The following is a 16,616-nucleotide window of genomic DNA, read 5'->3' on the forward strand; positions in this document are numbered from 1 at the left end:
AATGGCTGTCCAGTCTCTTCTTAAAAACCTCCAGTGTTGGAGCATTCACTGTTTCTGGAGGCAGGTTGTTCCACTGGTTAATTGTTCTAACTGTCAGGAAGTTTCTCCTTAGTTCTAGGTTGCTTCTCTCCTTGGTTAGTTTCCATCCGTTGCTTCTTGTCCTGCCTTCCGGCGTTTTGGAGAATAGCTTGACTCCCTCTTCTTTGGGGCAGCCCTTGAGATACTGGAAGGCTGCTATCATGTCGCCCCCTCATCCTTCTCTTCATTAGACTAGACATACCTCATTAAACTAGACATACATATGAGATTACAGTTTCTTGCAGGTTCCTACGATGGGGTGTTTTGCCAATGTGTGTGTTCTACCAAGGTCTGTGCAGAGATGAATCACTATTGTGCACACCAAAGGACGCAAAAGCCAATCCTAAGCATGCAACTAACGAACAAACGAATAAATGGCGTGAAGACAGATCTTTCAAGATGGGATGGGAATATAAAGAACGGTTTGTTCCAGCCCTGCATTAGGACCAACTTCGCTTTTAAATACAGGCTCACAGCAGAGAAAAAAATGGACCCATGAGCGCAAGGAAGACAGAATACTGGCAGTCCTCAGCTGAGCCCAGAATGTGTGTCATTAAGTGAGTTTTACCTCACTTTACGACTTTTCTTGCCACACTGGTTGAATCACGACCGTGGTTAAATGAGCAACGGAGTGGTTAAGGCATCCTGGGCTCCCATTGACTTGGCTTGTCAAAAGGGTGCAAAAGGGGGGGGGGGTCACGTGACTGCAGGACATGGCAATCGTCATCAATAGGAGTCAGTTGCCAAGCGGCCGAATTGGGATCATGTGACCACGGGGACGTTTAGGGTCACTAACTGAACCGTTGTAAGTCAAGGACCACCTGTAATGTCAGTCCATTTACCCACCTTGTCCTCAGTGGCACCTTCCTGAAAAAAATCCTCAGGAGGTTTTTCGGGTCCACCCTCTGTCTCCACAGTTTCCGTAATCAGAACCAGGAGCGCCACTCCTAGCAGGGCAGGAAGTAACTTCATGGCGGACCGAAAGAGCTGGAATCAACTCAGGTGAGTGGAAAGAGCAGGATCCAGCAGAACCTGTGCAGAGGGTAAGAATGGCTCCTTATGTAGTCTTCGCTACGCTATTTGACCGACCCCCCCACCTGTTCCTGGACTCCACCCAAGGCAATTTAGGAACACAAATTGGGTACCTGTTTTATGGGCCATTGGGAGAACTGCAGTCCATGAACTGCTCCATAAAGGGTCCACTTTGTGTTCTAGGAAGAGATGGAAGATTAGTTGGGGAAGAGTAGAAACAATAACAACAAAAGGAATATCTGCATATGGCTTCCACAGTCAGGACGAGGGTTGAGGTCTTATTGAACCCCCAACTCTACTTCCCAGACATCTGGTCCTCCACTCTGACTCATTCCCCATCTAACAGAAGAATGGGTCACAAATGGTGATCCTTCACCACTGGGTCCTGCAACGGCGCAGGGGTTGCTAAACGATGGCAACTGGGAGTGCCGCATCTGCCCTCGTGAGTTGTAGCAGTCACATGACCTCAGGCTTTGTGACTGTATTCTGTTATTCTGGGTACAGAATACAACCATTTAATGGGCTCTGCACTTCCATGGGGTCATCAGCCCCAGGACAAAAGCAGGTTGTGAGTAGAGCAGAGCAGAGTAGAGTAGAACGGAATAGTATAATAAGAGTTGGAAGGGACCTTGAATGTCTTCTAGCCCAACCCACTGTTCAGGAAACCCTATACCATTTCAGACAAATGGCTGTCCAATCTCTTCTTAAAAACTTCCAGTGTTGGAGCATTCACAACTTCTGGAAGCAAGTTGTTCCAGTGGTTAATTGTTCTGTCAGGAAATTTCTCCTTAGTTCTGGGTTGCTTCTCTCCTTGGTTAGTTTCCATCTGTTGCTTCTAGTCCTGCCTTCAGGTGCTTTGGCGAATAGCTTGACTCCCTCTTCTTTGGGGCAGCCCCTGAGATACTGGAAGACTGCTATCCTGTCCCCCCTCGTCCTTCTCTTTGTTAAACTAGACTTACCCAATTGCAGCAACCGTTCCTTATATGTTTTAGCCTTCATTCACCTGATCATCTTTATTGCTCTTCTCTGCCCTCTTTCTAGAGTCTCAACATCTTTTTTACATAGTGGTGACCAAAACTGGATGCAGGATTCCGCATCCCTGAAGAGGGGGGTCCAGATCAGAAAGACCCTTAGTAGTTCAAGGAGGGAGTGGGTGGTTAGAGAGGAAGGTTCTGCCTCGTCCCTTTTCATAGCCATCACAACTTCCCAGGTTAAGCAAGGCCAGAGGCCCTCAGCAGCCAAGCAGGAGTTCTTGCACGAGGCAAAAATGAAGGTAATGGCCCAAGACAAGGAAGGGACACCCAGCCCCCTAATGGATCTCCCTCTCCTTGACTCTGAGTCCTTCGTGTTCTCGAGAAGGGCTCACCGTGAATCTAGCAGCTTGTTCCTTGATCAATGAAGAGTGAATTCTAATGTCAGGATCTCTTTCTGGGTGTGGTGGCTTGGTGGCTTTGTGCTGTGCTAGGCACGGCAGTAGCTTTGTGCCATGCTTCCGTACCAGGTTGGGGTGTCTGAAGCTTCTGGGCCAGCTGTGGCTTTTTACTGCATTGAGGTGCACCAAGCACTAACACCTGTCCTCCCCGAGGTCATGCTGAGTTGCAGCAGCCACATAACTCAGGCATGGCTGAGCTGCTCCTTTGAACATCTCTTCCATCCCCCATGTGGCACCCTTGCGCTCCTTTCCACGAGATTCCCTCCATTTCCCACTTTAAGGGCCCACGTGTCTGGACTTAACAATGACAACGGGGACTGCAGTGGGTCACGTGACATTGTCCTTCACAACCATGCCGCTTAGTGACACAGATCTTCCCCCAGTTGTAGTCATAAGTAGTGGTGGGATTCAGCCGGTTCGCACCACTTTGGTAGAAGTGGCATCCATGCAGAGAACCGGTTGTTCACCTATTTGAATCCCACCACTGGATGGATGGATGAATGGATAGGTAGGTAGGTAGATAGATAGATAGATAGAGATAGATAGATAGATAGATAGATAGATAGATAGATAGATAGATAGATAGATAGATAGATAGATAGATAGATAGATAGATAGACAGACAGATAGAGAGACAGAGAGACAGAGAGACAGACAGATGATGGATGGATAGGACAGCTTTCCCAATCTTATCCTGCCTGTGGGGTTTTTTTTGTTTTGTTTTGTTTTGCAGTTGTTGTATTTGGTCTCTTTATGTAAAACAAGAGAAATACAGAGAACATTACCGGGCAGAAGGAGACACTTCCTCTGTGGGGAAATGTTGTGACATTGGAGCACAATTAGGATCCATTCACGTAATAACAATTGTGCAATTGACTGGCGGATGGATCCTACAGAACTCCGTTGTTAAAAGCCATCTGGGCTATTTAAGATTCAGCTGTGGAAGGCGACCCTTTTTTCAGCCCACTGATACTTTTAAGATTCTGCGAAACATGCTTTATTGTGTTTTCTTTGTTTAGAAAAATCACAAATCATTGTATTGTCCCAGTGTGGGACAACAGGGCTGGCACTGCAGTTTCTGCTTCATCAGCAGAGCCGTAACTGGTTACCGTCCCATCATCACCCTGATCTGTAGATTTTTGTGGTTTATTTTTAGCCCGTTCTGGTCTGGTCTACTCGGTAATTTTACAAAAGCAATTCTCCCGCGTTCTCCTCAGTGTTTGGAGGGTGTTTCCCAACTTCATCCCTTTTTACTACGGATTTCCAGAGTTTTCCAAGGCCTTTAAAGTTTTAATAGGAAAAAGGAGGTGTTAACATTTTGCAGTACTGGCTTCTGAAATCTCCAAACATTTCAAGTTAAGTTGCCTGCTAGATTTTTTTCTCTTTGGAATATTCTGACCATTACTTCAAGAAAATGAATATGTAATTAAGTCACATCTCTTTACTCTTTCCTTCCTTCCTTCCTTCCTTCCTTCCTTCCTTCCTTCCTTCCTTCCTTCCTTCCTTCCTTCCTTCCTTCCTTCACAATAAGACTTATATACCGCTTCACAGTGCTTTACAGCCCCTCTCTAAGCGGTTTACAGAGTCAGCATATTTGCCTTCAGCAATCTGGGTCCTCATTTTACCGACCTCGGAAGGATGGAAGGCTGAGTCAACCTTGAGCCGGTCAGGATTGAACTCCTAGCAGTGGGCAGAGTTTGCCTGCAATACTGCATTGTAACACTGCACCACCACAGCTTCCTTCCTTCCTTCTCCTTATTTCCTTTCCTTCTCATTGTCCCTCCCTCCCTCCCTCCCTCCCTCCCTTCCTTCCTTCCTTCCTTCCTTCCTAATAAGACTTATATACCGCTTCACAGTGCTTTACAGCCCCTCTCTAAGTGGTTTACAGAGTCAGCATATTTGCCCTCAGCAATCTGGGTCCTCATTTTACCGACCTCGGAAGGATGGAAAGCTGAGTCGACCTGAATCGAACTCCTCGCAGTTGGCAGAATTAGCCTGCAATGCTGCATTCTAACCACCGCGCCACCAGGATTCTTGCGCCTTCAGATGGCTAGGAGTACCCTCATCTGTTCTCTCGGTGACCATGCTTGATATGGCAGAAACAGGCCAGGGTCACTGCATCCTGGAAGAATGTGTATCTCTTCTACTTAACCGTTAAGAGACTAAGGGTTTATTAGGAGTAATTTTTAAATAGCACAACTTTAAATATTTGGTTTTAATTGGTTTTATTTCGGTGGGGTTGTAAATGTATTTATGTTTTTTAATATGTTGTGAGCCGCCCTGAGTCCCGTTGGGAGAAGGGCGGGATATAAATCAAATAAAATAAATAAATAAATAAATAAGGTCAAAAGCTTCCCTGGCCCAGGTCAGGAGGACGGGGGTCAACGCACTGCTAGCCAAGAGCTTCATGCTACTTCTCCGGATTTCAAAGCTGGGTGATTGTAGAACAGCGGCTTCTTCTGAGCTGCAGCACTTTTGTGTTTTGTTCCCCCTGTGCAATGAAAGTGCTGGAACCTTTTTTTTTTCTTTAATCAGGAACACTTGGTGCCATGGGCTATAATTCTTGCAGAGCGTTAAGAAACGGTAAGAAGAATATTTGCAGGTATTTCCGTTCTGCGTGATTTACTGCTCAGTTGGGAACATAGATCCCCCCCCCCCCCGGTGGTAGCTGGTTGTCCTCATTCCTTGAGCATTGAAAAACGGGTTTGGAGATCAGAGACAGAGAAGGAATCCCCAGTTCTTCACCATCTTGTGAATGAAACCGCCGGTCAGCTCTGGCTCATTGTACCACAGAGTGGAGAAATCTGTGGCCCTTGGCTGAATTAGAACCCATAAGCATTTTTCTCCCTTAGCGAGGCTGGAGGTAGTGGCTGCAAGTATTTAGAATAGAATAGAACTGGAAGAGACCCCGGAGGTCTTCTAGTCCAGCCCCCTGCTCAAGCAGGAGAATCTATACCATTTCAGACAAGTGACTGTCTAGCCTCTTCTTAAAAATCTCCACGATTTCTGGAGGCAAGCTGTTCCACTGGTTAATTGTCCTCACTGTTAGGAAGTTTCTCCTCAATTCCAGATTGCTTCTCCTTGGTCAGTTTCCAACCATTGTTTCTTGTCCTGCCCTCTGGTGCTTTGGAGAATAATTTGACCCCCTCTTCTTTGTGGCAGCCCCTCAAATACTGGAACACTGCTATCATGCTTCCCCTGTTTCTTCTTTTTTTAAGACTAGCCAAACCCAAGTCCTGCAGCCGTTCTTCATGTTTTAGTCTCCAGTCTCCTTTGATCATCTTAGTTGCTCTCCTCTGAACTTTTTCCAGGCTCTCAACATCTTTTTACGTAGTATGGTGACCAAAATAGGTTGCAGTATTTAATTCCAGGCTAATTCATCTGGAACGCTGTACTCCCCCCCCCCCTTGCTTGAAAAGGAACAAAAATGATTCCCCCAACAGCTTAGTGTAAGGATGTGTGGATAGCCATGTCTTTGCAGAGGTGGATCGCTTACAGCTTGAGGCAGACTTGCAAAGTGTAATTTGGCCTCTAAACAATTCTAGAACCGAAGAAGATTCAGCTAGGTAATCTCTTGACCCTTTGCAGTTAAGTCTACGCTGGTGCACAGGCTTTTGAGATTCTGACCATTAAGCAAGTAAATAAATAAATAAATAAATGTATGTATGCATGTATGTATATATGTATGTGTCATGATTCCGACAGATGAAACTCTTCAAAAGAACTTCTTTACCTTAAAGAATCTTTTATTCGAGTAGCATAATATCGGCACTGCATAATCGAAGCCAAAATCTGGATTCCCCTCCCCTGGGCACATAGTATCAAAGCACAATTCCCTCCTCCAATTAACCGTCATAAATCACATTCCCCAATTAGCTTGAAGCGAGGGCTTCCTCTCCAGTTCTCCAGCCTGCCAATTCTTTTATCAGCTCAGGGCTCAATAACCTTGATTCTCACCCTACGTTTAGTGTTGTTGTGTCTAGCTAGACTCTCCTTCACATCCCCGCTCCTCCCAGCGTCATCTAACTCTAAAAGTGAAAAAGATGGCTACATTTCCATCTGTTGTCAATGCAAAACATCCAATGTTAGCAGCGTTGAGAGTATGTATGTATGTATTACGCTATTGTGTTAGCCTAAGATTGTATCCCCAAATTGCCAGGCTAAGTATGTCTCCCTCTTGAGGCAGTTGAGATTAAAAGCTGCAAAGGAGATCGCTTCCACGTCACACTGAAAACCCAGGACCTGTTTTTTTTTCTTCTTCTGTACCTTCATCCTGGTGCTCTCTCTTTAAATAGGTCCGATCCACGAAGCAATTTCCCTGCTGGCAGCTTGACGGATTGCAGGGGTCTTGCTCCCCTTTGCCATGATCCAGAAAAGAAGGATGAGATGACCCCAAAATGGGTCAATGGGAGCGTACGGAAGGCCGGCTGGGTTCCAGACAGGCGATGCCCGGGTCACCCCAGGCATGTTTTGCAGGCACTGGAAATGTAAGTGACCTTTGAAAGGTGGGATGGGGAACATCCTTCTTCAGCCATGGAGAATCACCCCAATAGGATATTCAGGATCTTTACAGCGATTTTCTGTATCTTTTCTCAACTTCCCAAACCTGCAAATGATCCCAGCAGCCCAAAGAGAGCCTCACACTTAGATTCTGCCCCACTTCCATCACTATTCCTGATCCAAACTAAAGGCTGTTTTTGCCTAGTGCTCAACCTGATTACAGAATTATGCCATCGTCTTATTTTGCACAAAAGGCACACATAAAAACTAAGCACGTTTAAGTGTGTGCAGCTGGTTTTATTTCTAATCTGGTGTTACTTTTTGGAGGGTGGAAAAAAAAAACATCCATTCCCAATTCTGTGGCTAGCATCCCAAGAAAGTTTTGTTTTACAAAAATGACCAAGAGGGCCAGCAATTTCAATTCCGGTCTGATCCAAAAGGGGGCAACGCTATCTACTAACTAGCCTGCTTAAGCCAAGATTGCAACTCAACTGTTGCAGAATGGCGCCCTCCGGTGGTAATCTAAAGGGTACTGCAGCTGATCCTCGATCCAACTCAAAAGTCAGATTTGTATTATTAAATTGAACATTATCTGTACCTACTGAGTCCCTCAAAGCTTTGAACCATGTCTTAAACCTTTCTCAAATTATTTGAAGGCACATCACTTAAGTTGGCAATTGAATTGAAAGGCTGAGCTGTCTTGAAACTGCATCCACAAATCAAGTATTTTGTATATAGCCTTAAGACATGGAGGGTGGGATTGAAAATGATGAAATTGGAGGTTTTTTTTTTCCAGTACACCAGCAAACAACACACTTTTTTGTGCATAATGAATCTTTCTCCCTTCATTTTTCAAAGCTGGGAACAATATTCCCACCCACCCCCACTCCAAAATCATTTCATTAAAACACTGAAGGCAATCAACCCACACAAAGCAGGTACATTTAAAGGGCCGGCGAGGAAAAATAAAATAAATATGGATCTGCAGTTTTTCTGCCTAAAAAAAATATTGAAAGTCCCATGTTCACATTTGTAAAGTTTTTAGTTTCACAGCCCTGGTGTGGCAGCAGTTAGAATGCAGTATTTGCAGGCTGACTCTGCCCACTGCCAGGAGTTCGATCCTGACTGGCTGCAGGTTGACTCAGCCTTCCTTCCATCCTTCCGAGGTGGGTAAAACGGGGACCCAGATTGTTGGGGGGGCAAGAGGCTGACTCTGTAAACTGCTTAGAGTGCTGCAAAGCATTACGAAGCGGTATATAAGTCTAAGTGCTATTGCTGTTGCACGATCAAGGAAAAAAGAACTTAATCTGAGAGAAGAGCAAACTGTAAAGTCTTCAAAATAATCGGTGTGCGATTTCCGTCAGGCCTGACCACTTGCCTTTTGCCAAAAGACGCCGATCACAATGACAGCCGTTCTCACCACTCAGAATTCTACACGCATTTGCCAAATCCCAATATAAACACAAAAGGCCAAAATAAAAAAGGTTGTTTTGGCACTTCCTGGTTCTGTGGGCAGAAGCGTTACTGGCAAGACGAGCTTTTCTTTTCTCTGCCTGCTGTCCTCAATCCACCCCCCCCCAAAGAAAAGAGAAGAAAAAAGAGAGACGAAGACCGTTTTAGACTTTTTTTTAAAAAAAAGAAAAAAAATAATAAAATCATACATACAGATATATCCCTCTAGCCTATACCTAGGCACAGCTTTCCCACCAGAAGGCAGAATGAGTGACACGGGGACTGGCTGAAATCAGGGACCCCTCTCCTCTCCAGAGCCTTTGGACTGCAGCCCCCATAATCCCCAGCCCCTGGCCCTTGTTTTGAACCAGGATGACTGGAATCTATCTTGGTATTGGGAAGGAACACGGGCAGGGCTGGGTCAAAGGGTGCCTGCTTCATCGTCAAGCTGGTAGCTCAAGACATCCCGGAGAAGAACCAGCTCAAGGAAAAATGTATTTTCATTTTGCAAGCCACCTCCGAAACGCACCACGGTTATCTCCTTAAAAGGTGGACAGTTCCTCGCGTTTGTACAAAACGGTAAATGGTCATTCGTTTCTAGGCTGCTTCTGCCCCTGCTTTTAACAAAGACACATGATTACAACAGTGATTTTGGGGAGCGGCGCGGAAAAAGACCCAGACTCGCTTGTCGCGTGGGAGCGCTCTCCGATTCCGCGGACGTTTCCGGCGGCACAAAACGGAGGGGGAGCTTAAAAACGCCTCCTCCCTCTTCTCTCTTGATGCAGGCAGGCCAAGCAGCATGTACACAGCTGGCAGCTGCTGCATGGGGTCAGACTCAGAGCAGAGTCCAAGTCAAGGGCGGCGGGGGGGGGGGGGAGAGAGAGAAATACCCAAACAGTGAAACAGAAGGATCTGCTGGTCCTCTGGGAGACGAACAACGGGGGGCAAATCGGGAAAAGGATGGGAAGTGGGTGTTCGCTTTTGAAAACATCACCCTGTGCAGGGTGGGGTGGGCTGGGGGCTGCCAAAGCAGGCCCTCTGCTGAGTCACAGGAGGGAGCATCAGAAAAAAAAAGAAAAAAAAACCCGGAAGGGAGGCATATATTTGCTAGCTATAAATACAGATCCACAAGTTGGGGCAGTTAAAAAGGAAAGGCCGGCGGGCAGCTGGGTGAATACTCCGTTCTGGAAACAGCAGAGCCTGCCACCCAGGCCCGGGCAGATATTCTGGACGCTTGCCATGGGCCAAACGCCAAGTCCTTTTCTTTAAATACATAACAGGAAGGAACGTCCAGCTGGCAGAGAGGGTGCCTGGAGCGCAGACAGGAGGAGGGCCGAGCCATCGCCGAAGGAACGATGCCACTTTTTGAGACCCCCCCCCTCCCAGAAGTTCAAGGGAAGAGGCCAAGCTGTCCGGTGGTGTTTTTTACACGGTACTCAGTGCCTGGGGAAGGGAAAGGGGGGGGGGAGGAGGGAAGAGAAGCAGAAAAATACAGCCTGTTAAAGGAAACGGGCGGGTAAAGCATGGGAAACACTCTGCTCCAAACCAAAAGTGATAAACCAGCCCCACCCTACTTTCCCAGGCTTTGGAGGGAAGGGACAAAGTGGGAGCCCGAGCAAGCCAGCAAAGACGGCTAAGGGAGAGCTTACAGCGACTGGGGTGGGGCAAGGCAAGGAAACTCACACTGGAAGCGGCAGAGAATGGGAACAAATCCACGGCTTGCAGCATTCGTCACGCTGACGTCAAAAGGGAGGGCAAAAAAAAAACAAACCGCAAGTGGTTTTACCTTTCGTGCGAACTCCGGCAGGACGAAAGAGGCTCGGTGGATGTCCGAGTTGTAATACTTAAGGCTCATTTGCTCTACTTCTTCCTGGGAAAGTAGCTGGACCGGTTCCCTGAAGTTGGTGTTCTGCCAAAGATTTCGCACAAGAGGAAGAAAAAACAGGGGAAAAAATGAAAAACGGCCGTGTTTATTCGCTCACAGCCCTTGGAATCACCCGTGCAGCTTTCCGTATCCAGAAGTGCCAGGAGAGGAAAGGATTTCTCTACTACCACGAGGCCCGAGCGGGCAACAATCACACCCCACTGGACAGTGCAAAGGAAGACCACCGAGAAGCCAGACGCTCAGGAGCAATTTGAGATGTCCACAAAGATGGACACCTCTTCTGCCTTGCACCGGGCCTCCATACACAATGACACCAACTGGGGGTGGGGGGAGAAACACAACAAAACCCCTCTGGGTCCTTACTGGATTTTTGCTGCAAAGCATGAAGCCAATCTGGCCACTGGGATAGGTCGGGATGGTGCAGTAGGCGTACTCAACCACCGGAAAGAGAGATTTACAGAACTGGCGCATCTCCTTTATGAGGTCAAGGTGCAACCACTGGCATTCCCCTGGTCGAAAGAGGGACAAACAAACAAATAAAATAAAAATAAAAAACAGGAGGATTTGTCTCGTCTGCCCCGGCTCTGGTTTTTCTCCAGGCAGCTCAGAATCAGAGACGACGGTTGTTCTCCTGCAAGTCTCATCGTGTTTTTTTCTCGCTTTTATATAAAAGCACCGCGCAAGTAATCTTGTGGCGGGATAAGACCGGTTTTCTGGGTTTGTACATGCCCTCCAGCTCTTAAGCCAACCCCAAAACCAAGGTTAAAAGTAACCACGGCATATTTTGCAAAGGTAATTACAGGCAGTTCTCAACTATGGAGCACCAAACCCCCGTTGCTAAGGGAGACAGCTGTTAAAATGAATTCTGCCCCTCTCTCGCCACCGTTGTTGTGTGACTATCTCAGGGGCTGCCCCAAAGAAGAGGGAGTCAAGCTATTCTCCAAGGTGCCTGAAGGCAGGACGAGAAGCAACGGATGGAAACTGATCAAGTAGAGAAGCAATTTAGAACTAAGGAGAAACTTCCTGACAGTTGGAACAATTAACCAGTGGAACAATCTGCCTCCAGAAGCGGTGAATGCTCCAACACTGGAAGTTTTTAAGAAGAGACTGGACAGCCATTTGTCCGAAATGGTATAGGGTTTCCTGCCTGAGCAGGGGGTTGGACTCGATGACCTCCAAGGTCCTTTCCATCATCATCATCATCATCATCATCATCATCATCATCATCATCATATTATTATTATTATTATTATTATTATTATTATTATTATTATTATTATTATTATTATTAAGTTAGTAACCCGGTTGTTATAATAATAATAATAACAACAACAACAATAATAATAAAGTTGGAAGGGACCTTGGAGGTCATCTAGTCCAGGGGTAGGCAACCTTGGCTCTTTTATGGACTTCAGCTCCCAGAATTCCTGAGCCAGCGTGGCTCAGCTTGGAAACCTCTCCCTTTCCCCTCAGCACGGCTGGCTCAGGAATTCTGGGAGTTGAAATCCACCAGTCACAAAAGAGCCAAGGTTGCCTAACCCTGGTCTAGTCCAACCCCCTGCTCAGGCAGGAATCTGGCTTTGACTTTGCTTGCCAGAAGGTCGCAAAAGGGGATCCCACGTCCCCGGGACGCTACAACCGTCATAAACACGAGTCAGTTGCCAAGCGTCTGAATTTTGATCACGTGCCCCTGGGGACGCTGCGACGGTCGCAAGTGAAAAACTGGCCCTAATTCCCCTTTTTTTCGGTGCCGTTGTAACTTTGAATAGTCACTAAACAAACTGTTGTAAATCAAGGATGACCTGTATTCTGTTTGCAACTGACTTGGGTTAACCGTGCTGAGAATGCAGAGCCCCAACTGTTTGGGGGCGCTCTAAGGAGGATCTTAACGCCCAATAGCAGAAAAACAAGGCCAAAAGAGAGGTTTGGCTCCCTCTAGCAAGGGAGAGCCGGACAAGACCTGGCCGGGAATCACCTTGGCAACAGAGGATCCCATCTTCCCGCAGGGCGGTTTTCATCAGCTGGTAGTAGGATTCCTTAAACAGGCTTTCGGCAGGACCTGACGAGAAAGGGGGTGTTAAAAAAAGAGAGCACTGCAAGGTCAATGCACCAGATTTAAAACTGGAGAGGTGTGGGTTCAAATCCCCCTTGGCTTGCAGTTGGCTAAGTGATCAGAGGAGCTGTCCTTCTCTTGACCAACTGGCCAGGATCATTGTAAGGATAAAATTGGAGGAGGAGGGACGGAAGGAGGCCTTAACCCAAAGCAGGAAAAAGATGGATTGAGAAGGCTGCCGGTGGGGCCCGGCTGCCCAGACTCACCCATGGGGTCAGAAGAATCGGTGATGATCACGTCAAAAGCTTCTTGGTTCTGCTTCATGAACTCAAAGCCGTCCCCAACGTGGAGGGTCAGCTTCGGGCTGGAATAGCCCACCGCCATGCCCGGGAGATATTTCTTCGAGGCCTGGATCACGTCCTGCAACATTTTGAGTCATGCATTTTTCTACCTCCAACGAGTTCCAGGAGCAGCTTAGCCCCAACTGTCACTCGGGGCAACTGATCGGACGGGCGTGGAACTCTTCTGCCAATCAAAGTCACTTGACATCACGTCACGTCTTTCCAGGATTTCAAGCAAGGTTTTTTTTTCCCCCTAGCTCTGCCTGGAGAAGCTGGAGAATCAATCTCGGCCTTTCAAATTGGAGCTACCACTAAGACCCAGCCCTTCCGTGGTTTAATCCTCAGGATCTGCTTCTGATGTAGCCAGGACACGGAAATAGTTAGGAAGCTTCTCTCTGCATTCCCAATTTATCCTCGATGGGCCCTACCCGCTTCAATAATTTCTGTGCATCCCGCCCGGGCTGTGCCCTTGAGCCCAATCAGGACTGCCACTGCGTGATATACAGGCTACTTTTCAAGCTGACCATCATTTCAGAAATAAACAGCCCGAGAATGAATCCCAGTAAATATCATGATTAAGAAACCGCCATGGTAACTTTGATAGGAAACGTAATTTTAACGGCTTGCTGAGTTTCTCCCACAAAGTGCCTTGTTTTTCTGCCTCCCAATTTCCGTAGTCTGGGAACTGCGAGGTTGTTTGAGGACTCGGAGGGAGCAAATCCATTGCCAGAACATTCCTGCCCTGGAGTTTGATTTTTCACTGGGGGTGGGGGGGGGGAGCATCTTTGGTGAAGAACATCCTGTTCCAGGCTAACCACCTCACCCACCAGTTGGGACAAGCAGTATTTCCTGCCTCTTCCTGGGCATCAAATCCTTTAATTTCTCTTCCACCCAACTCTGGAAGATTCTGCCAGTCGGAATTCTTTTCACCTGATGCAATCTAACCAGGACAACGTTCCATTAAGGCAGGGGTCTTCCAACTTGGCCCTTTTATGACTTGTGGACTTCAACATCCAGAGTTGAAGTCCACAAGTCATAAAAGGGCCAAGTTGGAAGACCCCTGCATTAAGGGGAAACCAAATGCACCCTGTTTGGGGGGACAGAGAGCAACTAAACACGGCAGTTCTGGTCCAAGACTTAGGGCTGTTTTCTCCATCCAAATAGGGAAACTGCAAGGAGGTGGATCTCAGTAAAATATTAGAATAAACTTGCTAAGTTCAATAGACCTTAGCAGTCTCAGAGGTGCCTTCCTTTATTGCAGATGTAAACAAAACCTGAATCCTAAACAGTACTACAAACCTCACCCTGAGCAAAGGCATTGGATTGGCATAGCCCATTGCTGAAAATGTTGGGAGGTAAAGTCCAAACATCGGGAAGGCAGGTTTCAATCACACCCACACACCCCTGCAATTTCACAACTCTGCTTCATTTTAGTCTCCTGAGGATTTTAGTTCCATGTTGCAAGATTATACATGATCTTGGTGATAATCGCTATAAAATCATTGTGATGTCTGGGAAACTTAAATTGGGAGGAGTCTGACAGCCCCTCTTTAAAGTAGGAGAATTTATTGACAGATAAGCTTTGCTGCCAGAGATTAACACAGCTCTCCTTTTACAATATCTATAGTGCTAAATATTTTCTTGGAGCGAGATAAAATACATCTATATACATTCACCTCCTTACTGGTCAAATACACCCGTGCCACTTGGAGCATCAGTGTCTGATTTTCATGCAGGAGGCCCTACCACCAGCTCCCAGAGTAAATCAAGTTTTGCAAATCAAGACCGCGTACCTCATCGATTTCACACTGTATTACCGACTCAACTGAAGGATGCTTCACCACTTCTCTTAAGACGCCTCCGTCGCCACCGCCGATAATTAGAATCTGGACAAAAAGGAGAAGGTGCAGCCTCAAGCTACAAGCTTAACCTCCACCAAAGACTTGCTTAGGTTCGGAGGCCAGCCGAGTCCCCAAGAGAGCTTATCGTGTTAAAAAGTAGAAAAAAAGCACGGATTGTATGCATCTACCGTACCAGAAAACAAGTACATAGATGTGATTCTACAGGGCTTGGCACCCACAGTCCCTGGGGCAGGGGTGGGCAACCTCGGCTCTTTTATGACTCATGGACTTCAACTCCCAGAATTCCTGAGTCAGCGTAGCTTACCCCCGCCTGGGGGAACAGCCAGCGTTTCAACAGCCTTTTAAACATTACCAGGATCTCTGGAGGGATGTTAATGCTACAGATTGGGCATTGCAACAGAGATTTTTCTCCACGAGGACTAGCTGCGTGAACATATAATTAACGATGATCACTTGTTGCTTGTTACATACACTGAGAACTTAGGCACCGGAAACCAATTCCTCGTGTGTCCAATCACACTTGGCCAATAGAGACTTCTATAGTCTATATCTTCTATTAAGAATCATCGGTCAACATTTGACTGCTTCGTTTACTCCCCAACGGGTCTCCACCACGTGGAAAGGCTACTCCAGGGCATAGCAACACCTTTGCCAAGAGAAGGGGCCGGGCTCCATGGACTCCGTCTCCTGGTGTGGCTGCGAAGTCTGGCCTGGCACCCCGCCGGGGGCCGTCCCCAGCCCAGGTAGCCAACAGCAAGCAAAGCATGCTCACCTTCCGAGGATTTGGATGGCTGCACAGCGGGAGATTGGCAATCATTTCTTGGTAGGAGAACTCATCCCTCTCGGTGCACTGGATGACTCCGTCCAGGACCAGGACGTTCCCGTAGGTTTTGCTGTAAAGGGGAGAGGGTCCCGCTGGATTTTAAGGAATGAGGACTCAAAGGGAGGCCTCACAATCCACTTAAGGCAGGGGGGTCTCCAAACTTGGCCACTTTTAAGACTTGTGGACTCCAACTCCCAGAATTCCTCAGCCAGAATTCTGGGAGTTGAAGTCCACAAGTCTTAAAAGTGGCCAAGTTTGAAGACCCCCTGCCTTAAGGCTTTTTTGCCCACCTTGTGTGTCCCTGGGACGGGGACATCTCATTCCCACCTGCCTCAGCTCAGCCTTCCATCCTTCCCAGGTCGGTCAAATGAGGACCCAGATTGTTGGGGGGCCACAGGCTGACTCTGTAAACCCCTCAGAGGGGTCTATAAAGCGGTCTCTAAGTCTAAGCGCTAGCGCTAGCTCCCCATCCATCAAACAACACGTGGCAGCTTCTGCTTGGACCAGCACTTTCTCTTCCACTCCGCCCGTTCCCAAAACCCACTTTCCCTCCCCCCCGTTCCTTTTCCATTTTTCTCCAACTGGCTCCGGCTGACCCCGATCCCGAGATGCCTAGTCCTGGGCGAGGAAGCCCGTCGTCGGCACCACCAGCCCAATTGGATCTGGTGCCACCGAGGGGCTGCCCCCGGGGGAACTCCAACCGGGAGGGCCTCTCCGCGATCCTGGCTCCTGGCATCAAACGCCTGGGAAGCCCGGAGCTCCCTCCACGCCCCGACCAGGAAGGCTGAGGATGGTCCGGCGTGGCGGGGAGAAGCCCCGCTGCACCCAGGACGGGAGCTGGGCTGGGTCGGCTGCACAGCAAAGCCCCGCCGGGCCCCGCTTCCCGCTCGCTCCGCTGGAGCCATTGCAGATCCCCGCTGGAGCCATTGCGGATCCCCGCTGGAGCCATGGCAGATCCCCGCTGGAGCCATTGCAGATCCCCGCTGGAGCCATTGCAGATCCCCGCTGGAGCCATGGCAGATCCCCGCTGGAGCCATGGCAGATCCCCGCTGGAGCCATGGCAGATCCCCGCTGGAGCCATGGCAGATCCCCACTGGAGCCATGGCAGATCCCCACTGGAGCCATGGCAGATCCCCACTGGAGCCATTGCAGATCCCC

The 16,616-nt window shown here is 48.1% G+C and overlaps 1 protein-coding gene across 1 annotated transcript; it reads right to left on the reverse strand.

Moving 5' to 3' along the window:
- Nucleotides 1-9,578: 9,578 nt before the first annotated feature.
- Nucleotides 9,579-16,407, reverse strand: SRM (spermidine synthase). Its single transcript, XM_015823846.1, has 8 exons — nt 16,284-16,407; nt 15,408-15,550; nt 14,567-14,659; nt 12,699-12,852; nt 12,355-12,438; nt 10,743-10,888; nt 10,281-10,403; nt 9,579-9,937 (listed from the first exon to the last, which is right to left on the reverse strand). The coding sequence occupies exons 1-8, from the start codon at nt 16,405-16,407 to the stop codon at nt 9,920-9,922; spliced, it is 885 nt and encodes a 294-aa protein (XP_015679332.1). The 3' UTR covers nt 9,579-9,919.
- Nucleotides 16,408-16,616: the final 209 nt, after the last annotated feature.

Source organism: Protobothrops mucrosquamatus, unplaced genomic scaffold (assembly GCF_001527695.2).
Source record: "Protobothrops mucrosquamatus isolate PMUCROS unplaced genomic scaffold, P.Mucros_1.0 scaffold2013, whole genome shotgun sequence".
Classification (NCBI taxonomy): Eukaryota; Metazoa; Chordata; class Lepidosauria; order Squamata; family Viperidae; genus Protobothrops; species Protobothrops mucrosquamatus.